Genomic DNA, 26,583 nt, shown 5'->3' on the forward strand with positions numbered 1-26,583 from the left:
TAAGTGACATGTAATAACCATAGGTTTTGATTGGTGGTTAATGAGTGACTTTCCTGACACCACTCTTCAGGCAGAGTCATTTTCTACGGACTTTGCTGCCGTTTGCACTGGAACAATACTTGGCTTGTTTGCCACTTCTGAGTTTGTGGTGTCTTTCACTCGTGTAATGCACAAATGTGGCCTGCTGAGACAGTGTGCTTAAACTTAATAGAAACAGCGTGGTGTCCTGAATACTCCACCATACTTCTCATTTAGGAGATGATTTTGAAAAATCTGTGCAACATAAAGGATACAGAACACAAAAGGAAAGGTGAAACACGTGGGCACAGGGGAGGATGCCATAACCTGAAGGTGCAGGATCGATCAAACAGTAACCAGAAGGGGTTTGTGGAAGTTTGAGGAGAGCTTTGAATTGGCTTAGATAGAGGCTGGTTTCATTCAGTCTTTCCAGCTTTGTCTGCCACAACCTGGGCCAAGGCCCCAGTTCCTAGACAGACTTTCACGTGCTGCATATTTGGGATCAGTTTGAGTCTGGTGAAACAGGGTCGGATCTTAAGCCCTGCAAAGGTTTGCTAACTGAGTAGGCCTGATTGCAGGCCCTTACGCACCAGGAGCCAAACTTGACCAGCCTCCTTCTGGGTGTCTGTTTTTTAAGAAAAAATCAACTTTCCTTTCTTCCAGGGGAATCCTGTTGCTGGTGAATACCTGCTTAGTGTTTGAATACAGATGCGTGGTCAGGGAGTGTTCGTTTAGTACACTTTAAGAGTTGTTTATAGAGGCTACATCCATTTGTAGAGTGTGCAGAGCAAGCAGGGACTCACTTTTTCTGTGAACCATAGAATTGTTAGGAATAAAAATGGAAATTAATAATAAAGGCCAAACCAATGACTTATTGGGGTTCAATGGAGTATTCTTGTTTAATTTTGTTTCTATTAATTTTCTTCTCTCTCTCCAAGGAAGCATGACAGTACTAAGCCACTCAGATTATAGTTTTATTTTTTTTTCTCCCTCTCCTTTCTCTGTTTTTTTCTCTCTTTTGTTTCTCCTCTGATCACTGCAGTCGGTTCTGGGGTTGGAGTGCAGATGGGCTGTCGAAGCACCCCCCTCCCCTTTCTCAGCCTAACTCCATCCCCACTGCTCCTTCCCACAAGACTTTCAGACGCTCTTACTCTCCCAGGTAATAAGCTACCTGTTAAACCAACTTGTCTGAGATGTCACAGTATTATTTACCATTCATGCTGTAGGATTTGTTCAGATGTGGGAAATTATTTTCAGAGGCTTTGGTTGGAAAAGGAAAGAGATGATGATGATAGCCTTCAGAGAGCGAAGGTGGCAGGCAGCCACTTGCTTGCTGCTTGGGGAAGATGTGGCATGCAAATGGGGAAAAAGGTAGATTTTTCCTGGATTCTTCCTCCCTGCCAGGTTTTCTGAACAGGTATATGTTTCACAGTTGGTTTCCAACACAGAACACAGTTGCTGAGCACTTTAGGCAGGCCCTGGTTGTGTAATGATAGCACAGGCAAGGTCTTTCAATTCAGCTACACTGTGCAAGCCACATATGAGTATGTTCCAGCAGGCCAGCACAGCTTGGTAGTGGTTTCATACCTGCAGTAGTGCCTCTCTGTAGGACAGTGAGGATGAGGACTCCTCATATCCTTTCCCAGCTGCTCACACAGTCTGATTGCGGAACATCTTGGAAATCTGTAGTATTGAACTTAAAATTGTCCTTACCACAAGATCTAGAGGCTACCCATTACTAATTTTGACATTTCTTCCTCCTGTGCTCTCACATTTTGTTCCAATCTGCATAAAGATCTTTAATCAGTATGCTGGTTTAAGCTTTATACTAGTTTTAATTAAAACCACCTTCTGAATATAAATTTAATTCAGACCTCTGTGTTAAATTTCTTGACGTTTTTTAAAGTTTATATCCTGACAACAGGCTTTCTTTAGATATGGTTTCTCCTGACCTAAATAACACTTGTTACCTGAGGAAGGACTATATATAGTTGGTCTTTGAAGCAAGAAGCTCCTAATGAAAAGCTATTGATAGAAAACCAAACAATTTGTTCTTTGAGGGCTCAAAATCTGGGAATCTGTGACGTCTGAGTAAATAGAATCCCATTGTCCATAGCCCTAGATACCAGCGGAATTAAAACTTTAAATCAATGTTCTGAGTTTTTTAGGGCACTAAGAGATATGTGGAAGAGATTCATGTTGATTTTTGGAGGTGAATGAGTTGAGAATTATTTTTTTTCATCCTTTCATTAGCTGACACCAAGATTTGAAATAATTTGACACATATTCCAGCCCAAAGCCTGAAAGTGCAAGGAAGTGGGTTACTGTGTGCTGCTTGAGGATGCTAAACTGATTACTTACAAGTAATTTGGATTGGAAACTGAGTTACAGTTCATGGAAGTAAAATGTGTTTTATGTCAGATTGGAAAACTGCCAAACTGTGTCTTGATAAGCTTGTGGTGAGCTGCATTGTTTTAGTGCAGCAGAAGATGGAAAATAATGCTGTGACATCCCTAAACACTGCTCATCGCTCCTTACTTCTTACTCATCCTGTGACTTTCCTCTAGTTTTTTTCATGGGTCATAATTTTTTTTCCTTTTGTACCTTTTTTTCCTGAAAGGTGGGTGTAGTTCCATTTTATTTCTTATTTCCCCCCATCATGTTGTCTGTGAAGTATTCCAACACGCATACTGTCGATAGATTTGTGTGTTCACCTGTACAGTTTCTGTTCATGTAGAACACAGCCATAACGTGATCTCCTACACAGGCTTATGCTTAACATACAAAATCACTGGAAAAATCAGATTTTTATTAAAATGTGGTTTTCTGCTTTGAAAGAATGCATCAGATCGGTGGCTCTTTGGGAAATTGCCTTAGCCCTTCAGCACTGCAGAGCCTGTACTTTGATCTGTTCTTTGGTAGCAGTGTAGGGCAAAATTAATCCCTGAGGACAGAAGTGATGATTTTAGTGGAAGATTTAGTGTCAGTATATCTGTGATTTTATCTTTTTTTCTTTTTGCCACGGGTTTCATTATGTGACCTTTGGTAAGTCCTGTCATCCCTTGGTGTGAGTACACAGGTACAATCGCATGTGTACTTCTCCAGTGGTGGTTTCATTGCTCACTTTAGGTGTTCCTCATACAGTATTTAAGATCTATGAATTAAATGTGCTTGAGCTCAAATTAACATTTTTGAGATTGTAGGAAGCAAAGGTTGTCCTAACCACGCCTGATACTTACAAAGCATTTAACAATGACCTACTCTTTTGTCTGGAAAGCCATCACAGTGCATTAGTGTCATTCAGCTGTCCAAAAAGCATTAAATACTTTGACTTCTGTAGGTTTGTAAACAGCTTTTTTGTTTCCTGGTCTTGGTCTGTTCTTCAAGTAGTTTCTCTTTCTTCCTGGCCTGACAGACACAGTTTAAAGTTGGGGAGATGTTCCTTGGTTTCTTTGCCAGAATACATGGTGCTGATACTTGTGTGATCATAGGGTGAGTGGCCAGGGATTATGGTTATTTTCATTGTCTTAATCCTGAAGGAATTGGGCAGCACCAGTTTTATCCTCTCTCTGAAGTTTCTGAATTTCTTCAAATAAAAAAAACAAAGCTACAAACCTAAAGCAGTGGTTCTAGATACTTAACATCTTAGTTTCAGTTCTACTGAAAATAATTGCTGTGTACCCAGGATTCAGAAGGGATTTTACGTTTGTGTTTTTCCCCACTGACCTCATAGGGACTCTTTCTTCTGTAGAGAAGAAACACAGCTCTTTGTTCAGCCCTCCTCCTCCAAGCCCATCCTGTCACCCTTCCCCAGCTCTTAAGAAATAGTAATTCATCCCTGTAGGGAGCCACTTCTTGCCATTTATTGACAAACAACTTGATGTAAATGTCTCGAATTCCTTTGGTTTATTTGCTTCTGGCTCTACTAAGATCCGAGACTCCCCCAGAGAAATTGTTCTCAGTGGAAAACTGATTGTCATGCAAACTCAACTTCTAGATAGAGCAAAGCCCTGCCAATAACGCCTTTTAATTTTCTCCAAGCTCGTAGGAGCTTCTCTTCTTAGCCACATCTTTCCATATCATCTGTCCTTGCGTGCCAGGCGTTTTTTCATGGAAGTTAATCCTTAATAACTCCTCAAGGAATCTCAAAACTTGTGTGGCTTTCTGCTGCTGAGGAATTTGAGGAACGGACAGACTTCAAGAAAGCATCAGAACTGAGTGAGAGAACTCCCAAACTTAGGCTTAGTACTGAAATGCATCTTTTATCAAAGCATTGTGCAAGTGGTTTTGGTTTTACTACTTTATAAATGAAAATGGGACATGTTAGACTAAGGTTTACGTCAAGACACATTTTCCTTTCCATTTAAATCATCACATTGAATCCATTGGTAGAATGTACTTGATATAGTATGAAACTTAAATTTGTCACTGATTTCATTTCCACCAGCTGTCACAACCCTTTGAGTTCTCATAGTGAATGTTTTTTCTTTCTTCTCCTTTTTAAACAACGCCGTTACACGCTGGGGGTAGGGTGGGTGTTCTGTTTACAGCAGCAAGCATGCTCACTGCTGTGGGATGTAACAGTGGACGTGATTTCCCCTCACAGCAATGTAATACCACTGACCTCAGCGGATCTTTCTCCTAGATATAGCCCCCTTTGAGGGGAGACTCCGACCCCAAGTCTGCCTTGATTCCATCCGTGTTTTGTTACCAAGTCACTGTTAGAAAGGGTGTGCCAAATCATCTGTCTCAGGCTTGGCCTTGTTTTTGTTAAGTCAAAGGTGGATTCCAGTTTCATATGTAACATTTCATATACGTTTGGTCTTTAGTATGCTGGATTATGACACGGAGAACCTAAATTCTGATGAAATCTACAGCTCTCTTCGTGGAGTCACAGAAGCGATTGAAAAATTTAGTTTCCGTAGTCAAGAGGACCTGAACGAGCCAATCAAACGTGATGGCAAGAAAGACTGTGACATTGTAAGTATTCCATGGATTAATGTCCCCAGATAAGTGGCATTTGAAAACATTGTGTTCAAACCTGGGTTTGGGTTGTTACTGTACAAAATCCAGGTATTCCTGCTGCATTCTTGCAAGTGTCTTTGGTGTATTGGTTGCAGAGTTCGTATACCTAAATACAGGGTCCCACAAGTGTAGTTCCTTGCTCTCCACAATCTCTAACCTCTTGTGAAATGTGCTCAGTGGGTTTCTGTGGGAGTGTTTATGTATGAAGGAAACAATGCCAGTATTCCTCAGGCTCAGCATGGCTCAGTCATGGCTTTTTCTTGGAGTGTGCATAATCAGGTCTGCAATGGGAAATGTTAGGCCCTAAAATACGTGGGTGGTTTTCCTCACAGGCTCATTATGTCATACTTAGGAAGGACCTGTGATCGCTCTGTGTGCACAGCTCACATAGTACCTTGTACTGCATGATTGGTTACAGAATGATCCACTATGTGAGATGCCATTTGTTTTAATTAAATACATGGACTTCAAAATTCATGGGAATCTTAAATAGAGGGTCCTTATGTGTCCCTTCTGTCTTCAGATATTCTGTGATTCCCTCTCAACAAGCAACTTCATGTTAGTAGTTTGTTAGCCTTCAAAACTAAAAATTCTTGGTCCACGATTTTCCTTTGGGATGCTCCTATTCATTTTATGTTGGCTTGCAAAGCGTCACCTAGTCTCCTCCAGCAGTGGGCTGTGAAGTTTCCTGAGGAGGATGTTGCTTTTGCTTCCTTTTCCTTTCTTAGCAAATTTGGTTCTGTTCTGGAGGTTATGATCTTTGCCAGCCTGTGCAGTTTTAGTTTTAATTTAGGTTTAGGAACGTTAGATTGCGTTATTGCCCTAGAATCATGAGGTATTTTTGGACTAGTTGTAGTTCGGTAAGGGAAAGAAGTGGTAATCTAAATTTGAATGAGATACTGTGTACGTGTGGATGGTTCTGTGACTCTTCATGAAGTGAATTCTACAAAAGCTACAGCTTCCAGAGAATGTGAGTGGGCTCATGTCTCTTCTCTCTGATCTTCCAGGTGTCTCGAGACAGTGGCCTCGCTGTGCCTTCCGGTGATGTCCGTGGAAGCAGTGACATTGTGGAAGGGGGAAGGATGGCTCTAGATAACAAAACCTCCCTGCTGAACACCCAGCCTCCCCGCGCCTTCTCAGGGCCACGTGCTCGGGAATATAACCCCTATCCTTATGCCGACACAATTAACACGTACGATAAGACTGCCCTAAAGGAAGCAGTGTTCGATGACGACATGGATCAGCTTCGGGATGGTTTGTATCAGCACATCTCCTAAAGCTGCAGGCATCTTGCTCTTTCTCTGGTGTCTTTGTGTATGGGTAGTGCTCTTGGGTATGTGCCTGTCCCTTTGATCCAAGGGTGGATATGAAATACTCTATGTTCTCATGTACCAGCAGAACCTGATCTGTGGCTATTGAGCAAATGTTATACTGCAGTTTTGATTTTTCTTTGCCTAGAGTTTCTCTCAAACCAGTCCCTTCAACATCTAAATGCTTCTCTAGGGGACACTATTTTGGAGAGCTTCCACTCTTTGACTCTATAGCTCACGGTTACCGAGCATCTTGCTTAAGTGATGCTACACCTTACCTTTACTCTTTTGCAGTACACTGATGAGTCACTGTACTCTGATCTAGAGGTCATACATGTGATTGCTGCTTTTGGGTGTGTGTGTCTTTGGGAAAAGCTGTGGCAGTTCTCATCTTGTAGAAGTAATTATTGTAACTGGATGAAATTCAATCGCCACCTCTTCCTGGTTCATCAGAAGCCATGTGCAGATTCATGAGCTGTGTCATGAACTCAGGTGAAATTGTGGGCTCGTCTGCTTCTCTTGCCTGCTTGACTGTGAGGCCACCTGGAATTTGATGCATTTTTGAAGGGTGCACTTTATGTATAGGGTTAGTAATCATGGTATCTTTGATCTTTTTTTCTGTTTCCCCAAATGATTTGCTGCTATTTGTCCTAGAAGTACCCATTGACCATTCAGATTTGGTGGCTGATCTTCTGAAAGAGCTCTCCAACCACAACGAGCGGGTGGAGGAGCGGAAGGGAGCTCTCCTGGAACTGCTAAAGATCACAAGGGAGGACAATCTCGGAGTTTGGGAGGAACATTTCAAAACCATTCTGCTCTTGCTGCTGGAAACACTTGGAGACAAAGATGTGAGATGTGGACTTTTGTCTTAATTTTTCCATATATTGCTTCACTGAGGGTGTTAGATCCTCCACGCCAGTTTAAATGAAACCTGCTGCATTTGTACAACATCTCATCAGCGATGCTGCACTGCTTATTTCTTCTTTTGAAGGCTGACAACTCCGCTTTCTTTTTTGGAGTGTTCAGTCGTGGGTTTTAAGTTACTCTGAAGTGTTTTTCCCACCTCGCTCTGTTAGTAACAAATAACCAAGAATCAGAAAAGAATAACTAGGTCACTAGAATCAGAAAATGAGTTTTTTTTCTAAGCTAGTACAAACACTGTCAAGATTTCTAAAATTGTTCCCTTCCAGCTTAGGATGAAGTTACGAGCTCTCAGCTATATCATACCACTTCTCCGAAAAGGAGAATAAAGGCACCCTAGAATAGATTTATTTATTTCCTTTACTCTGTGATGTAAAGATCCAGCCTGTTACATCTCAGGGGATGGGTTTGTCTCTTGCAAAAAACATCATCAAGAGCAAACTGCTTTTATAGGCAATGTTTTTTGGGGAGTATTTAAAATAGCTGTGGTGTTATCACTTTATATTTGATAGTTGATCAAAGTGGTAATTTACAGGCTAGACTTTAACTTTCTCTACTTGGGGCTGTTTGTTCAGTGTGCAGCACAATGATCCTTAATAAAGGCTCTGCAACCTGCTGTACCTTCACATCAGAGCCATGCTCCACCTGAATGGTACAATATTTAGTCTTCAAAGCACCAAAGTGCTTCACAGTTCTTTTGTTTGTTGACTTGTTTGTTTCATCTGATTAAAACTCCATTGTATTTGTTATGTTCCCTGTAAGGCTGTGGTGCAGGCTCTGAAGGTTTAATACCAGAGCAGTGTTGGTGGCTGATGTTTTCTCAGTCATTCACATAAGCATAAGCTGCTCTAGTCCTACATATTTAATCACAGCATTGTAACGCTTCTATCAGGAGCATGTGGAGCCTTTATGTAAAGACGTGTGAATGGTGCTATTGCATCAATTTTGCTGATGAATAGTGAAGGACATTCTTTAAAGGCTGACTGTAGAGTAAAGTAAGCATTCCTCTGCTGAGATGATAGAATCTATTTGGAATGGCCACAGGCCAAAAACTTAATATAACAGTTATGAAATTGAAGCAGGTGTTATAAATCCCTTCTGTTAATGATCTTTTGATATAAAGGATTAACACATAGGTCAGCATTGACTACAATGACTGACTGTTCTTGAAAGTAGTTTCCATAGGAGTTACAGGAAGAGGGACAATTTTACTGCATTAGTACATGAGAAACAGCTTTGTTGCATGGATGGAGCCCAGTTTGATGTCCGCGAAGTTAAGCAAAAGAGGGAAGGGCAAAGCAAATACGATCTGAGCTTCTTTGTAGATTTATATAATGCAGACATGCTGCTCTGAGTGCAAATTTGTACTTCATTGCCAAAAGAGTGTGGAATTTAACAAAGAGCAGTAATTCTGATCCTTTCTTGTGTCTGTGATGACAGTAATTTTATGTGAATTTTTATATAAAAGCAACCAAGGAAACCAATTCTGAATTGCAGTTTAGCAATTACACCGCTCGCTCCATCGGAGCTGGTAAAGTGATACACGATTTCTGGTGGCCATGAGAATTTCCTTCAAACTATGATTTTGAGAAGTGACTTTTTCTAATGTTGTTTTCTCTTGATGCAGCATTCAATAAGAGCCCTGGCTCTGCGAGTCCTGAGAGAGATCCTACGGAACCAGCCGGCGAGGTTTAAGAACTATGCCGAGTTGACCATCATGAAAACACTGGAGGCACATAAGGATTCCCACAAGGAGGTGAGTGAGCCTTATGGCGTGGCTGCTCAGAAAGCAGTATGGGCCTGCTGAAGAAATGTGGGACCTGCAAGACTTAAGACACACACATTGACCCATCTTGACAGTAGAACAAATTGATATTAACCCTCCCAAGTGTGAAGGGAAAGGGTTTTTACATGCTGAAGCAGTCAGTTGAGCTGTTTAAGTGGACCTGGAGCTCTCTGGAATTGTTGGCCATTGCTCATCAATTTCCCAGGGCTTCTTTGCTCCTTCTGAGAGAGCCTGAGACCCTTTAGTAGAGAAGTGCACATTTAACAATTTTGCAGAGCATGCTGGGGACACTGTGCTCCCTTTGTCTGTACGGGTAAGGATAGGAAATATCCTGGAGAACTCAAAGCTCTTGTTCAAGCAGAATTGTCTGTGAAAACTGATTGGTGAAATTGGGCCATGCTGGAGAAATGGGAACTGGTGAGTACCAGGAGAAAACGGGCAAAGAGACTGTGCTGCTGAAAAGTAGCTAAGAGAAGGGAAGAATGAATTGTATTTTCCTTCTGTGGGGGAACTCGTATGTAAAACTGAAAGTAGTCTTCTGCAGTAAAAGAGACGTGGTAACATTTGAAGTAGCTCAATTCAAATTAAATTTAGTGTCAGTATTTGTAGATTGACTTCCAGGCTGGATCTTCTGCTCTACCTACTGCATGGTGCAAGTTTGAACTAAAACTTGGAAAGTGCCACATGAATTTCTCTGGGTGTCTGTGATGGTTTTGTTACCAAAGCCCTTGCTTATAAATCTTAAGACACCTTTTCTCTGCAGCAAGCTTGTCCTTAACCAGCAATTTTAGGCATCTCTGGAGAGCCTTTGCCATGAAAAAAGTCATTGTATAGATCAGACTGCTCCAGAGCATTGCGTAGCTGGCGCAAGGTTGCGTTAGCTGTGCGTAGCAGAAACTGTACTGCCTAAAAATCAAAACAACAAAACAGAATGAAAAATACCCTCAGGGAAAGACACTTAACAGGCTGGATTTCTCTAAAATGCAAAAGTGTAGGATGTTTAATGCTTTAGTGAATGAGGACTGCCATACTCTATCTCCCTTCCTCTCCTTGATTTTAGAGCCTTTGCACTCCTGTCACTTTCAGTTCAGAGTAATAAGAAGCAGTTGTAAATTGATTTCCTGATAAAGCAGTCAGACAAAACATTGTGTTCTGAAGGAGTGCCTTTTATTGGCAAGTTTTCCTGGTTGCATACTTCTCAGCTCACCTTGACTCAGTGCCCTTTGTATTTTTTTTCTGAGAGTCCTCCAAACCTACCATTTCTATTTAGCAGGACCTTTCCTGATTGTCTTTGGCATAGCTTTTAATTCCCCTCAGAACTCACTGTCCCTGTGGGACTAGTGGGCTTTATAGAAATGAAGCACAATGTTGATGTCATGACACTTCATGTTTCTATACTCCCCATACTGTGTTCTTCATGCTTGTAGCATGAAAAGGTTCTTCAGTGTTTGCATCAATTGCCTCTTGAGGAAAAGCAGAGAACTCTGTGCTACAGAGAAGCAACACTATGCATAGCATGCCTTAATTTACAATGGCTTTGCATAGCATCTTTGTAACTAAAAAAGACCATATCTGCAACTGCTGCAATGAGACCTTTGGGTGGCAGCTGTTGTAGCAGGATGCTGCAGTTACATTCCCATTTTGCTACCTATTGCTAAACAGTTGTGTATGTGTGCAGCTATATTAAGTGGTGGCACTGGTGCTGGAGTTTTCACTGTGTGTATGAAACTGTGATGCAGCCCATGAAGAGCATCATCTGTCTGTCAGTAGTTTGAGAATGTCAGCATTCATGAAGTTAGGAAACGTTTCCCAACCTGCACTTGGGTATTGACATGACCTAGGCTAAAGATATACCTGGGAATATGCTTTAAACATTTTTGCCTGTAGCTGGGGCTTGCTGATTCAGTGAAGTCAGTGAAAAATTAACTTGAGAGTCCATTTGGGCATGGCTCAGTTGGTCAAACTCATAGCCTTGGGCCAGAAGGTCACAAATTCCCATCCTGTGGTGGCCTTCCAGCTTGCTGTCACTGCTGACACTGCAATGTTGCTCTATCCAGGAGAGGTGGAGGAGCTGCACTGTGACTTGATCCCACTGAGCAGGAGGTTAAATGAAGATTCACCAGTTTGTGATTGAAGAGCTCTTCCAAAGAATAGCTGAGGAAGGAAGGGGAAGAGCTGAGTGGTTTGTTCTACATTTTGTTTTCACTAAATCAGAGCAGTATTAAAGGCAGTGGTGTACCACCCTTAGGCTACATAAAATCCTCAAGATGATAAAAACTATTTCAAGGAAAGCTGCTATATAGTTTGATTAGGAAAGTGTTAATTTTCATGCTGGTGACAGCCTGATGGAGTATCACTCCAGGACTTCTTGTGTTACTGGGCTGCTTCTGCCTTGTAGCAGAAGACAGGAGTGATCCTGGCTTATGGTTTGAGATCCTTTGGTGTGCAATGGGCTATACAACTTAGCAGAAAGTGGAAGTTTTGAGTGAGCTGTGTCTGTTTTGGTCTTCCTTAGCTGAGCTTCCTCTTTAGCACAGGGACTGCTGGCTGCCCCAAGTTGTTGCTCATGTTTTCCATTACGTGAGGCCAACAAAGAATCGATCAAATGCAACCCAAGTGAGAGAGTTTGAAGAGCAGCACAGTAAAGAACTGTTAATCTTGGTCCTGTCTCCAGGAAGTCATTGTACTAAGAGGTAGTTGTTTGGAAATAAGAAGGTTCATTTGTCTTCACAAATTCTAGTATTGCTGCTGTTCAGCATGGCCAGGAGGGATCAAATAACAAATCATAACCAACGTTTTCATCAACCAACAAATATCACCCCCTCCTCCTACTGAATGCTGATATGTAGCTAAAGATTGCCTGAAACAAAAAGGGTCTGTGGTTTTATTCCAGATTCTGTAATTGGTAGTATTAAAGCAGTGTTGGCATGGTTAGACATTCTGGGATTCTTTGATAACTGGATGTTTTTTCAAGTTCAAGCAGAAGTCTGTAGGCAGTTAGAATCTTTACCATGGCTAGAACTCTTCTGCTGCTGAAGGCAAGGTTTGGGATCAGCAGAGCAGCATAGCTAAGAGCAGCACTTCTCTTCCCAGGGACACTGGAGAGGAAAATTTGGTACATGGGAGTTGGATGCTGAGTTGCGCCTTGTGAATGCAAATGCAGGAGATTAGCAAAGCACAGACTTCAGTGCAGTCCAAATGACTGTATCCCTAGGCTACAGACTAAAAGACTCTGGGTTGGGATCCATGTTTAGTTTGCATTTTTTAACTTCAGCTTGTTTTTACACTGTTTGCAGTATAACAGTCTATTCAAAGCTGTTGATTTAATGGGGTGATGTGAAGAGTCAAGCTTGCTTCAGTCATAACTGTAAATATTTATGGGGGTTGACATGTAAATGCCTTTCACTTACTTTTAGAACATTAGAACGTAATTGAAGCTGTGGATGGTATTAAATCTTGTTGATTTTTATCACTCTTTGTTTGGAGTCACTTGGAAGAGAACCATCTTTCTGTTGCCAATTAGTTAATATTAACTCATTTGTTCCAGTGTAGTTACTCACCCATAACTAAGGAGAGATGCTGCCTGCTGACCCAATACCATTGATATGACATTGCTTCAGATTCATACCAGCAAAATGAATACAAGTTCTTATTGTTGAGCATATTAAAACAGAAATAGTTCATTATCTTGGGAAGCAGTTACAAAATGGATAGGATAGCTAATTTCCCTGCTTCTGCCTCTGCCACTCTCTTTCTCAGCACCTGAATCTATAGACTTAGCTGATGGGTATTTTCTGTGTAAGGAAAGGATACTGTGCCATGTGTTAGGTATCTAATTTTGATCTTTTATTATCCAGAAGGACCATAAGCATAATTGGGATGCACCACTCTTTGTTGGAACCCTCTAAAAGCAGGTGAAAAAGGAGCAATCGCAGCTATCCATTAACTGTAGATAATTGTTGCTGTCTTGCTGAGGTTCTTTTAGGCTGACCTCTGACATTTGTAAGATGATTTGTAGCTGCCCTCAGATGGTATAATCTATGCAGGTTTCTGTGAAATGTAGCCTACTGAAGAAAAACAGTAAAGTATCACAGTCATTAAGGTTAATTGATATATAGTCCATTCTGGAAGCTGCCAAGTGCTGCAGCTTGGCAGCTTTTGATGTTTCATAGTATAAGTTTATGTGCTTTTTCTAATTCCCAACACATTTCAAATAGTTAGTGTATAGGAGAAGCAGTCTTGTTTACTTCATTTCCTCTGAATCCCTTATAAAAATCACTTTGTGTTTTCATGTACCTAGCGCTCCCTATTTCTGAGTCCTCTTCCTGCTCTGAAACCAAGTTCTTAATTGTTTATTCCTGTCTGGAACAGACTGTAAAGCCTTCGGGGATGGGAGTTCACCTGGCTAGGTATTGGTAAGCCTCTGTCCCCTCCAGCTCCGGTTGTGCAGGCCTTAAGTAACCACCTCTAGATGGCAAAAACTGGCTCAGAATCATAGCTGTGTGCCTTGTAAGCCTGAAAGCAAAGCCTCCTTCTTCTGCTTCACAAACTCTGCTGATGCTCTGTGTGTTTCACAATAGCATATAAAGCCTCTTAAGTTTTCGTTGGGGTTTTACCTACGCTGCCTCATCCACTACAGCTTTCTGCAGTGACGGTGCAACTAGCAGTTGTAGCAAAGTACTCCAGCTTATGGTCCTACATAGGTTCTCATCCAGATGTGCAGGTGCTGCCCTGCTGACATCCCAGCATGTTGCACTGACACCCTGTGTGGCCTGTGAACCTGGCGTGTTCTGCCTTAGGTGAGTCAGGGCACATATTTTTCTTGCCTTGGTTTTTGTCTCAGAGCAGAAATTAAACCATCAAAACATTTTAGAAGGCTGCTGTATATTGACCAAGAGCAGACTACCACAAACAAGCTGCTTTCTGCAAACATCTGTAATACCCTGAGAGTTATAGCTGAGAAGAAGTAGCTATATAGAAGGGATAGAGTCTTGGTTCTGGCTGTCTTAAGCAGGGTCCCTGGCTGCAGTGCACTGTGACCTAGGTAAACCACTGGGAATTCTGATCCAAAGCTTTTATAGCAAACTGTAGCACATCAGTGATGCCAAGGTGCTTTTCTAGTAAGAGAAAGGGATCTGTGACAGGTGGTTGTCTTGATCGCACTGTTCCTACTACTGCACACCAGTGTGTCCCCTCCCACTGAAATCAGAAGGCATTTCACATGCATATTCTTGGGACCATCTAACCTGTTACTTAGAAGCTTCCTCCTTTATAGCATGAAGGAAGACGTTGGAGGTCAACAGCCTACCTGTATGCTACACCTCCGTGGCTTTGTGCATGTGAATGTGGTGCCTTCACTAAAGCAAACTGGGTAGGAGTGTAACCATTTCTCTCTTTTGGGAGACTCGCTGGAAGGGTCTTAATGCACCATAGATACTTCGAGGGAACTCACCAGTGAACACAGCTTATGTTATGCCAGCAGAAGTCAGGCTGAATCTAGTCTCTAGTATGTAGAATGTAAGGTAAGCATTTGGAAAGGAGAAAAACCTGCTTCTTTAAGGCAAAGTCCTATCTCTTAGATCTGCATTCCTGGGCTGCCTGCCCTGTGTCGAGTAATATCGAACTATCCAGTTCGGCCATGGTTTGCTCTAAGCTTTTACTGGGATGGTAAAATCATGTTTGTGACATACCTTGCACACAGCTTAGATCTGTGTTTTTAAATGCCTCTATAATCTTGTGCATCTTCTTTCATAGTCCCCCTTTTTGAATGCTGCTTCCATCTGCCATCACCATTTGATGGCTTTGCTAGTTTTCTTTATCTTTCTGAGACCACTGAGAAAATTGTATTAGGTCAAGTAAAAAGTTGGCTTCACTTGATATCCTGCTTGACAGCAACTAGTAAGAAGTGAGACTACAATGATGCTTCCCTGCCAGTACCCTCCCTCCTTCCAGCTGTCTGAAGCTTAAAGCCTTCCTGTGCGAATGGTTCTGCCTGCCTCACCCTGTGCTTTGACCTTTGTTTTTTCTTCAGTAAACTTGTCTATCTTTTTTTAATCCTCTTATGACAATGAGCTCCACAGTCTCATGTACTGAACTGCGCTCTTTCTTCTTAAATTTAAAAGATATGTTTCCTAACTGCTACTACTTGTGGTGTCTGCTGTTAGTTATGAGCCTGATGGAGCCATTCCTGTCACTTCCCAGAGTGTGTCTGTTAATCTTACCTCCAAAGGTGGGAGGAAGAACTGTTGCTTGATTTTTTTATTTTCCCCCCACTCCTCTTAAGGCTGTTTCACTCTGCTGGTCAGGTTAAACCCTGATGAATAAAGGTATTTGATTTTTTGATATTGTATGGTATGTCTAACTTGCGAGACGCGAGTGTTGTGCCTCGCGGCAAAATGTCTTTGCTAAACTCCGCTGTAATTGCGTGCTCGTGTTGCCAAATGACCTGGCAGAGCGTATCTTTTGATAATGCACTTCCCTCTATGTGGGATTGCTGCTGGTTTGTCTGGTGTTTCCTGGTGAGTGGGACTGGCTGCGTGGTGGCTGCTCAGAGACATGCTTTCCCTCGTGGGATGTGGAGTCCTCCTGGGTGGCTGAATGCGTTGTGCTGCCAAAGCCAGAAGGAAAGCCCTTTTGGACAGGGCTGGCGCTTGCGTTGCAGAATGGTGGCATTCAGCTTTCTGTGCCAGCAGGCATGAGCTTGTCTTTTTGCCTTGCCCTCCGCTGGTACTGCCGTACCCCTTCCTAGAGCCTGTCCCCCACCAGCTTCTCCAAGGAGCTAGTTACCTGTGGAGGCTCTGATTCAAGCCAGCGTGTAAGCACACGCTTGAATCCATTGACGTCAGTGAGACTTCAGCATGTTATTAAAGCTAAACATACGCTTAAGGGGTTTGCTGAAGTGAGGCTTAGATGCAGATGCTGTCTGCCAGATGTGTTTTTGGAAGACTTGGAAGTCTCCCTGGTGTTGTCACATTTACAAGCTAATATCAGCAGGAAGCTTACTGGACATGTGTAGGATGTCCTTCTGTATTCAGCGGGAAGACACTCCAGGGAGGAGCGATGTGAAATACCAAACTGCTGCTTAAACGTAGCCAGATTCTTGCTAGAAATGGGCAGCTTTGAAGAAAGGAGGATTTGAAGGGGCCTAGATAAATCCTGCACGTTTAGAACTTTTCTTGCTGACCTTGTGATGCGCACAGTCTGTGTGACCTTTGTTGCTATTGGAACCCTCGCTTGTTTTGTGAAAAATTACAGCTCTACTTTAATCCCTTGTGCTTGGAATTGGTGGTTAAGCTTTTAAGGCAAGCTTTGTCTCAGGCACTTTCCTCATACCTACAACGTCAGGTATGTGTATGGTAGAGCGTATGGGGACAGGATGTGAAGCTGAAACTCAGACAGAATTGCTCATTGAAATTTTGACCCACTCCAATACTGTTTGGAGTTTCCAGTAGTGTATTTAAGCTTGGAGTCTGATCCTAGATGCATACTAAAATATTGTTGCTTTCTTCTCAAATAGGATTTATGATTTTAAAAAAAACCATTTTTTTTTTAGCCAGCAGTGATGTGTGTGCAAACTTTTCTTCCTGGGGATGTCTGAACACATTTACTGACAGTATTTGGAATTGTCGCAAAGCAAAATCCCAAGTGGCTCATGTCCAAATAGTTATAGCTGCTGGGTTGGTTTTTTTTTTTGAGCTGGAGTGACTTGCTCGTGAGTGTAGTTAAATTGATTACAAGATAACTGGGCTTTCTGTAAATTGGCTGCATTGTTTGTGGAAAGCTTGATAGCAGTGTTTCGGCACCGGGCAAGCCAAAAGCTGCAGTGCCAAGATGTGAGTTCTTTCAAAGGACACCTCCTGGGAGCTCCTGACTCCATCCACACAGCAGTTCAATGCTGTGGTGCCAAAGCATGGCATTAGGTTTCCCTTAAGTACTTGGGTGTTTCTCTCCTTTCCCAAGGAAATCCTGTAACGCTTCCTTTTAAGTTAGTACTAGCTTATGTGGAAAAAGATTGACTCTCATGCTTCTCATGTGAAACTAAAGAGGAATTCACAAAGAAATAGCTGGAAGAAGGAGAATTTGTGGCAAGTGGGAAAAGAAGTGTTCTGGTTTTCTTGGTTGCTCATTCACAGATCTTTCAGGATTCATTTTTTGTGATACTGGACACATTGTGGATTGCCATTCTTTTTGGAGTATGGTTTAACATTATAACTAATTGCTGAGAAAGCCTGACATACATGGAGCAATGTGACAGCTTTTCTTCTGTAAGTAGGGCCCTGATAGAGAAGCAGTTGAGGTCTCAGGTCTGCTTCACCATCCTGCAATATACATACTGTGTGAAGTTGTGTTTGATTGAGAGGATGCCAAGAGCCAAGTAGATGAGTTGTGTTGTTTCCTGGCTATCCCCATTCCTGTTCCAGGGAGGTAGCTTTCACCGTGGCTGGAACTTAATGATAGTAGTGTGGCTGTGATGTTAAGGCTGTGGGTGAAGCAGGCTTCGTAGATGGACATGATCTCTTCTGGTCACTATTCAGTGCTACTGTCTTAAAATCAATTAAAGCTTTGTAGGTTTTGTAGTCCAGGCAGGGAGTTACTCTTGTCCTAGAAAAGACTGAGATAAACTTCCAAGTACTGGTTCATACATTATCCACTGAGTTACTTTATAAACAGAAAGCTTACCTTCTTTTGAAGCTCTGATAGAGCTACCTCTATCTATGGGTTGTCTTAGACAAATAGAAATTCTGAGGTTTACAGCACCACAGTGTGTGGAAGAGGAGAATGATGCAAATGCAGCAGCTATGGTTTCAGTCTAAGTGGTGGGAGATGTGTGGTTTGATTATTTGATTCCCTAATGCGGATTTCAAAGTGTTAACTTCAGACAGCCCCAGGAAGGTCAGCTTAGGATGAATTAGAGCTGGTGCTAGGCATCTGAGCTTCCCACACAGTTGGGGAAGGGAGGTGTCTTCAAAAGCTGTGCAAGTCCTCCTAGGCTCAAAGTTAGGGACTGCCTGGGGCTAGCTGGGAGATCCTAAGCTTGAGGATTAGTGGATGCTGCTTTGTTCTTAAAGCTGAGTTGTATTTAAGTCTGTTTGCTGGGGCATCTCTGTCCACTCAGAATTTACAGTCCCTTAAAAGTAAGGCCTGAGAAGAGGGGAGTAAGAAAAGATGAGCAAAAGCATCCTCCATCTTTTGTACAGAAACATGAATGCAGGGAGCAGAGAGTGTGTGGTTTGTGACCAGGAAGAGTGCAACTGAGGGAAAGCTTCATTTTGTTGCCTGGCAATTAGCACAGACACTTGAAAAAAGAAAACCTGCCTTCCCATCCTGGTTGTTTTAATCCAATTACTGCAGAATGTAAAATGAATGAACTCTCATGGGAGGAGAGACCAGAATCGGGTCTTTCCTCTTCCAGCTAGCTGCCCTACCTGCTGCAGAAGAGTGTGAAAGTTGTGGATTTGCCTTCCCTCAGGCTGTGTGGAATTGAATTTGGAATCTCCCTTGTCTGGTGTGGCTGCTTTACAGTGTGGGCTGGTTGGGAAAGGTTTCTGCTTGTTCTTCCTCCCGTACACTCTAGTGCTGCCATGCCGGGTTAGATGTGCAGGCACTGCTGGCTCCACTCCAGCACCCAGGCGCTCAGCAGTGAGATGTGTACCCAGAGGTGCAATGGTGCCATGTGCTACAATGTTGAGGGAGATACATTTTGTATTAACTCTAAACTGGTGGATTTAGGTTCTCTCTCAGTGGTTGGAGAGAGGTTGTCCTCCGGCACTTCCTAGCATGGGGGCGTCCCCATCTATCTTGGGTGACTCAAACCAGCGACAACTTTGACTCAGTTACGTTAGTCAGGATGGACTCCTTGCCTCTGGCTGGAACAGAGATGTCACTGGAGGTGAAGGGTGTGAATTCTTGCAGTCAGTCGCCTCTGGATAGAGCCTCCTGCAGATCTGTTAATGAACATCCCCCAGCATTGCCTGGCAGTTGCTCCTAATGCACACTGGTCATTTGGCTGTGACGTGTGACCTCATTAACATAAGGTTTTGCTCTGCTTTCCTTCCAGGTTGTCAGAGCTGCTGAAGAAGCTGCTTCCACCCTGGCGAGTTCCATCCACCCCGAGCAATGCATCAAGGTGCTTTGCCCCATCATTCAGACTGCAGATTATCCAATTAATTTAGCTGCCATCAAAATGCAGACGAAAGTCATCGAGAGGATTTCCAAGGAGTCGTTGCATCAGCTCCTTCCTGATATCATCCCTGGTTTATTGCAGGTACAGAATCCTATGTCACAAATGCTGCTGAGCACAAACTGCCACTGAGTGTTTTGTGAGGCGTGTGACCTAAGAGAACAATAGACCCTTTGGGGCCAGATTTTGGTACATTAAAGCTTTTATCTCTCTAAGTATATATATAATTGAGCTTTTGATGTTTTAATATATTAAGGAACAGAAAATTCGTACTCCTATGCTTCTTTCCCACAATTAGACATCCCAACCCGTCTCCTGAATTAAGCCAGTAGTGGCCATGTAAGAAATTTATTGAAACCAGGAGTTAGCCACATCTTAGGCTGTCTCAGTACCTCCCAAGCAATACATCTTGCAGTCTCCTTTAATTCTGCTGAGCTGTTCTGTGCTTTGATTGCACTTTGTATTGGAGCTTGAATCCCAGCAGGCTGGCTGGCCCTTTCCTCCCTGAAATCAGGACCAAGCTACTTGCTGACTTCATTCAGCCTCTTTCCAAACCCTCTCAGGCTGGGTGGGGACCTGTGTTTTTTCCAGTACTAAGGCTTAGTCTTACATTGTGACTAGGTTTTAATGCTGACTGTAGTGGTGGTGTCTTCTGTTCCCCTGCACAAGCAGTGCTGGGGGCTGGGATGAGGCTGCAAGCAAGAAGGAAATAACGGGAGGAGAGAGAACGTGTGTGTGTTTACTGGGGAGGGATTGCAACAGGAACAAATCAGTCAATGCAAAGGGGTTTGGGTGGGTAAAACTTCAGGGGAGAACTGGGATAAAGTAACCACCTCCTTGTGAGCATAAGAAGTTGGAAGGACAAGGGCAAAGCCAGAAATTCCTCTTGTACATCCCAACATTTGTCCCAACTTTGTAGTGTCAGCTCTTGCAATTCTTTTCTTAAATCTCAGCTTCTGGGAATTGGGCAATTGTGTATTGATCTAAACTTTGTGAAAAGTTTTTAGCCATAATTGTTGGAGACAACAATCTGAATAGTGTAGCTTCAGCTCACCAGAAAAGTTTGGGATCAGCATGCCTTTAGAAACACAGTTATATTTCTTTTATTAAAGTTTTCCCATGTCTTAAAGCTGATCTCATTTTGCAGCCTAGTTGACCATTTTTCATCTTGGAGCTGGCAGTGACACTTCCTCACCTTAGAAAGTCACAGTGGTTGAAATAATCTAGTCTTCATGTTTGGGAAGTATTTTGGGATCCTTCTGGCTGAAGGACTGTGTACAGAGGGAACCATCCCTGTGCTTGTTTAGCATGGCAAGGCTATGGGCAGTGGTGAGGAGGTAATAGGAGTGTCAGAGGGCAGCAGCGTGTGCAGCTCAACACCCCCAGGCAGGGTCCGGTGAACAGATGGAGATGTTCATGCAAGAACAGGGCTTGGCTGGGGAGAGTCACAGTGTTTACCCTGGTCTTAATGTGGAGCCCTCCTCCATCAGAGCTGGCCCACGCGGTGCCCTCCCATGCACTGCGTCTCAATACCTTCAGGCTGCAGAGAGCTTTGAGCCCATATCATCACCCAAGCTCTAACTGCTGAGCTTGGTGTGAAACGCCAGGAGAAGGAGGAGATGTTGCCTTGAAAGCAAGTTGGCTGATGGAGAGGTGGGATGATGGTCCTGCTGGCATATACCAGCTCAGCGCCTACTGGACACAGCCCTCTCAGGGCTCATCCTCTCAATTTGGGATGCACACATAAGCAGAATTCCATGCCCATAGGGAAAGTGAGGTCAAGCAGAGGCCTCTGAGCTGAGGAGCCTTTGGATCAGGACCTGCAGAGAGAGCCCTATGTCTCCAGGGTTGTCCCTCCGCTGTTAGCCTGGGCTCAGCTTTGTTTCCACCTAGGTTCTCAAGAGCTTAATGTTTCTCTGAGCTCACCTAGATCTTCTGCTTTTCTAGTTCAGTGTTTTTTGGGATTGCAGACTCTCATTTCAGACTGTATTTGGGCCCTGCAGCAAGAACAGTCCCAGCAGTGCTGCATCCCTCCCACCAGCTTTCCCAGCAGAGGTCACCCTGCATCCGGAGGAGCCAGCAATCCCTCAGGCTAAAGTGATGTCTGTGTTTCTCATGGGATGGCTGCTGAGTGAGGAGTCACTGCCCGAGTACCAGATTGATGTCATCAGCTGCTGAGTCACTGGTGGCTAGCTTGAGCTCTCCTGAAGCTGCCAGAGATCCAGCACACTTACAAGGGTCTTCCAACATGTTCTTTTCTGTGGCATTTCCTACTTGATAAACAATCACAGAGCTCCAGGTTACAGAGGCAGTTCATCTAATGGACTCACATGTGTGTAGCAATGCTGACATGCAGTGTTTGAGCCTAGTTTAAAGAGTTGGAAAACATCCATGGTGACTCTGAGCTTTGCAGTTTCTAATGCCTAGAGATAGAACTCTTCTGCCCAAATAGATACTTGGGTGGAATATTCTGATGAAACAGGATTCTGGTTTTTATGTCCCAGGTGATATGATTGTTAGGCCATTTTGCTGCAAAATTAATCTCCGCCTGTAACTTCACTTTGAGGAGCAGAATTGGTTTCCTTTGGGTTAGATTTGGGTCAGGAAAGACTTTCCTGAAGTCAAGCTGGGAGTATGAGGGCTTCCCTCCAAGAAGTCCTGGCCATCCAGGGTAGCATATGGTCAGCTGAACTGGACATGGAAACATGTGTGTTTGATAGTTGTAAGCTCATGTTGGGATGCTGCATGTCGCTGCTTAATGCTATAAATAACAAGGTAATAATAACTTAGGAGTTATTATAATATTATGAGGAACAAATAGGATTTGCTGGGTAATTGTGTTCTCTTGTTCTATGAATGTTCAGGTTGCAAACTTATGTTAACAGGGCTGTTCTGTTGGTTTGTTAGGTCAGCCACATCTGCGAAATATTCTTCAGCTCTTCAGTCTGTCGCTGTGGAGGGATGGTGGTGAGAGCTATTTGACTTCTGACTCTTCTTCTTGTTTCCCAGGGTTATGACAATACGGAGAGCAGCGTCCGCAAAGCTAGTGTGTTCTGCCTAGTGGCCATTTATTCAGTGATTGGAGAAGAGCTGAAACCTCATCTCGCGCAGCTCACGGGAAGCAAGGTACAGGAGTGATGCGTGTCTGGGGTTTTGATAACAGCCAGCTGAACAGTTTGCCCTGCTAGCAGCGACCACTGGCTTCACAGCAGCTCTGGGTCAAGGTCCCTGTACTCTTGTCAAGCCCTATCTCACCCTGCCAAACACCACTAGAACTGCACAGCACTTGCTCAGCAGCGTGAGCATTTGAGTTTTGATGGGCTTTGGGGATTGGTGCATTTGATCCTGACGGAGCAGGTCCTGCCCGTGACAGCCGTGTTTGTTTGCCTGGCCCCTTTGGCATTGCATCCAGGGGTGACCGTGCAGCGAGTTGGGTCAGCAGGCTGCTCTGGCTGGAAACCAGATCTGCAATACAAATGGGTCTGCTTTCAGCCCATGCTGCGACTGCATGGGCCATCTAGTGCAGAGTGGTGTGGTGGGAATGCATGGCTGGGAGAGGCAGGGAGAGCAGGTCCTCTTCTTGGCTGCCGGTTGTCACTGGGGCTGGTAGAAAGGCAGGTAAAGCTTTGCTCTTAGCATGGCAGGTATGCCCCTTTCCTCATGGGACACCGGCAACCTCAAGTGTGACCCCACAGAGGATTTGGTGCCCTGGAGTCAGGTTAGCAGCAAAACTCAAATTCTTGCTGCAGAGGAAATAAGTCTTTAATTCAGCTCTGTCCCTCAGGACTGGAGCTGACGTTTCATGTTGAGGCAGGGTGGTGCTTGATTGCTCAGGAAGCTGTCACAAGATCTCTCCTGTTTGAAGTCGCCATACCCAGATTTATCTACAATTTCAAGATGAATTCTGTTTCTGAAGTAGATATCTGCATGTGAATAGCTATTCCAGTTCAGAGGCCTTCGTTTTATTGGGGGTGTTTTTGTGGTAGGAAGTGTGGTGAAGGCCAGAACAACCTGAGACTGAGGGCACTTGATTTTATTTCTGAGTTGAGCTGCCTTGTCCTCAAATGATTTGTGCCTCCAAATTGCTCTGGAAAAAGACAGCTATGGGTGGTGAGGTTTACCTTGTTAGTGGACAGTCAGGAAATCCCCCTGTAAAATGTTGTAGAGACTTCATTATCCCAGTATCCTGGGTGCCACAGATTTACTCCACCACATAACTAACTACAAACATATGAGCAATTCTCCTGGGCTTACGCAGACTGCCTACATGTTTGAAGTTACACGTGTGCCTGAGTCACTGCAGGATCTGAAAGGAAGGTTGGTAGGGCAGAAAAAGAAAACAAACCCATGCAAAGGGAGCCCTAACAGCTGCAGTTTCACTAGATGGACCAAGTTAGTGAAGATATTTAAATGTGACAGAAAATACATTTTTTCTAAGGCATGGAGGGCTCAGGGTGTCTCCTGAAAGGACCAGAGCTACTGAGTCACCAGTGTGCCTGCAGCCCCGCTGACCTCTGGGGATCCTGCTTGCTCAGAGCAGGCTGCAGGATGAGATCTGTAAACGGCTGGTGTGAAATGTAGGAGGTTTTTATAAATCCCATTAAATCTCTGTAACTGCAGTGGGACTAGACATGCACTCCTGCCTCTGCCTGTGCTGAAACTCGCTCAGCTTTTCTTCTGCTTTTTCTCCAGAGAGCTCAGTGTCTGCTCACTCAAAGCTGAGCTCACTGCAGGATGTGAGTTTTAAGACTTGTATTTGATTATTTTGTCCATCTCTTTTTTTTCCTGACATCATCTCCTGATGGTTGTTTCTTTCAGATGAAGCTACTAAACTTGTACATAAAGAGGGCCCAGACCACCAACAGCAACAGCAGTTCCTCTTCAGACGTTTCAACGCACAGTTAATGGAGATATGTGGACATATGTGTAGACTTAGAAGCAATCAACGGTGCCTCTCAGAGACCTTTCTGCTACTCTTCACTGGCGCGCTCCATCAGCTCAAGGAGGCCATGCAGATATTTATTGCAATCAGTATTTTAGTCCAATAAAAGCTTTTATGTAGAATCTTACTGGTATTGAATGTAAAGGAAGCAAGGTCTGTGTTGCAGTCTTCATTAAAAGTGAACAACAGAAAGCCATACTTAAACATATTTGGGTAGCCTGCTGAAATTTCAGAAATATGTTTAGGTTAGTGTTCCAAAACTGAGTCCAAGAACATGGACACATGTTAAAGGTCAAACAAATCTTGTTGGTTTAGTTCATACCTAGTTTTGGTTTCTGTGTGCTAGTACCTGCTCTCTCTCCCCGTGGCTGCAGCCGTTCTGGCTAGGATCTCCTCTTCTTACAAGTCTTGTGGTCCTGTTTTGTACTCCCTGTTGCAGCTTGCCTAACGTGCCAGGCTCGCTGTGGGGAGATGTGGCTTTGCAGACGTGGCTGTAATTCCAGCCTCGGATGCTTTAATACTGAGAGATATCGAGTGAGTGATTAAAAAGTATGTTCTCTTGAAACATCTGAGTTTTGTACATAGTTCTTCTGACAGACCTCCGATGGGCTGATTTCTCTAAGTGTTCTCCAGCCAGCTGCACTGTGTGAAGCAGCTGGGCTCTTGCTCCCTTCATTGACTGTGTAAATATTTCTCCCCTCCCAACCTGTTCTCCTCTTTCGTATGCTCAAAAGACTCTCCAGGTTACTTGTTACTCCCCAAAGGGAACTTGAGACCCAGTTCTGGCACCGATGCCTGCGATGGGACACTGGAGTTAGGTGGGCTTGGAGTGTGTCCATAGGTGGGCAGCAGGAGCTGGAAAGGTTGTGAATCAGCACTGCTCTGACCTGACCCACTGGTGGTGGTCAGTGAATGGCTTTGTCCCCCCAACTCCTCTGTGCTTTGGGCAAAGCCTTCATCCAGGAGGACAGAAAGGGAACAGAAAGACCCCCAGGGAAGGGCCTCTTCAGGCAGCTGGGACAGTGCAGGTCACCTGCTGCTGCTCCCCTCCTTGCCTGAAGAGCCTGCAGTGCTGCCAGCTGCCTTTAGAAAACTCCTTCCTGGCCAGCCCCACGCACAGCCCTGCTGGGTGTGTTTCGGAGGGGTGCAGAGGGTCCTCACTGAGCGCTGCTGTCAGCAAGGTGCTTTGAGTGAGGGTACAGTGGAGCAACTCCAATGACACAGAGTTAGAGCCAAACCAGCAGCAAATTGCCCACAGTACCACCCTTCCCCCTCTGTAGAGGGTGAGCTCCCCTCCACCACCTCTGCAGGAGGATGCTGTGTGTGGCCCTGGGCTGGATCCTGGCTGGTGGGCATGCTCACGCCAAACCTGCACTGGAGCAGAACTGGGTTTTTTGCCCCCAGGGCCAATGACACAAGAGGATGATGGACCTGCAGGTTCTGGCTGCAGCTGTAGTGGAGGATGTGTGCTCCCTGGCTGCCCTCAGTGCCTCGCTGTCCCTCCAGTCCCCTCCCTTTCCCCTTTGGGTAGCTGAAGGGACACCTCAGTAGCCAACTGAGAACATGAGAGCTACCAGGAGCACAGCAGGGGAGGGTGAAACCCCACTGTCCCCCCTTTCCTTCAGCACATCCCTGTCTGTCTTGGCTCCTGGGAGCCAAGGCCATGCTGGGTGTCAATGCCTGGGGCCAGCTTCCCTCCCTGTGCCCTGCTCAGGGGCTGAGGCCGCTGAGCACTGAGCAGGATTGGGTGCAAAACTTGTCAGTCCTTTTGCCTGCTGATGTGCATGGAGGAGGTGACAGGCTCCTGAGTAGGTCAGGATGTGTCCAGGCTGTTGACAGATGCAGGGCTAGTTCCCTCATCTTTGTGGTGGGTGGGATTCCCCCGGGCATTGCCACAGGATCAGAAGAGCCATCCTCAGCCTCGATAGAGGGAGGATTGGCTGCTCCATGGTTGGTGTCTCACTTTCCATGGACCATTCCCTTTCAACATCTTTCAGTACCTTGTTAGAATATTTTTTTTTTCTTTAATCTTTTGAATGATTCAAATTATTTTAGTTTAACATGAATTTATTTTCCCTTTTGAGGAAATATTCAGCCGACTTGTTGGCAGCAGTTAGCTGTCTTGTTTGAATTTTCAGTAGTGGGTTTGGTTTTTTTTTTTTTTTTGTGGGATTTTTAAAGTTTTATTTGTACTCTAACTGCTTAGTATTTATGCCTCTCTTTCTCCCCATCTCAGTTCAGTGTCTTCGGTTCCAGGTCTGGGGTTTGGAAGGTCAGCACAGCTGACCGGATGGCGTTTAGTCCCTCCCAGCTGGGATGGAGCTTGGTCCATCGCCGTTTGCTGTCTGTGTAATTATTGTTTTTGAATGGCACACTGTAGCAAACCTCCAGGAATTGAATT

At 44.1% G+C, this 26,583-nt stretch overlaps 1 protein-coding gene across 8 annotated transcripts in view; it reads left to right on the top strand.

The window, feature by feature from the left end:
• Positions 1 to 24,716, top strand: part of CLASP1 (cytoplasmic linker associated protein 1) — a gene marked incomplete at its 5' end in the record, with an annotated part of 163,393 nt that extends 138,677 nt beyond the window's left edge. For 6 of the 8 annotated variants that reach the window (XM_084264745.1, XM_084264751.1, XM_084264748.1 and 3 more), the window contains 7 exons: positions 4,848 to 4,998; positions 6,051 to 6,297; positions 7,011 to 7,201; positions 8,902 to 9,030; positions 19,118 to 19,324; positions 22,250 to 22,366; positions 24,059 to 24,716. In XM_084264745.1, coding sequence (XP_084120871.1) covers positions 4,848 to 4,998; positions 6,051 to 6,297; positions 7,011 to 7,201; positions 8,902 to 9,030; positions 19,118 to 19,324; positions 22,250 to 22,366; positions 24,059 to 24,145 — 1,129 coding nt within the window. In that variant the 3' untranslated portion in view covers positions 24,146 to 24,716. Of the gene's footprint in view, positions 1 to 1,060; positions 1,178 to 4,847; positions 4,999 to 6,050; positions 6,298 to 7,010; positions 7,202 to 8,901; positions 9,031 to 19,117; positions 19,325 to 22,249; positions 22,367 to 24,058 lie in introns of all 8 variants that reach the window. The other 2 variants (XM_084264749.1, XM_084264750.1) reach the window with 1 other exon arrangement.
• Positions 24,717 to 26,583: the final 1,867 nt, after the last annotated feature.

The sequence above is a fragment of the Gallinula chloropus genome (assembly GCF_964237585.1).
Source record: "Gallinula chloropus genome assembly, chromosome: 5".
NCBI lineage: Eukaryota > Metazoa > Chordata > Aves > Gruiformes > Rallidae > Gallinula > Gallinula chloropus.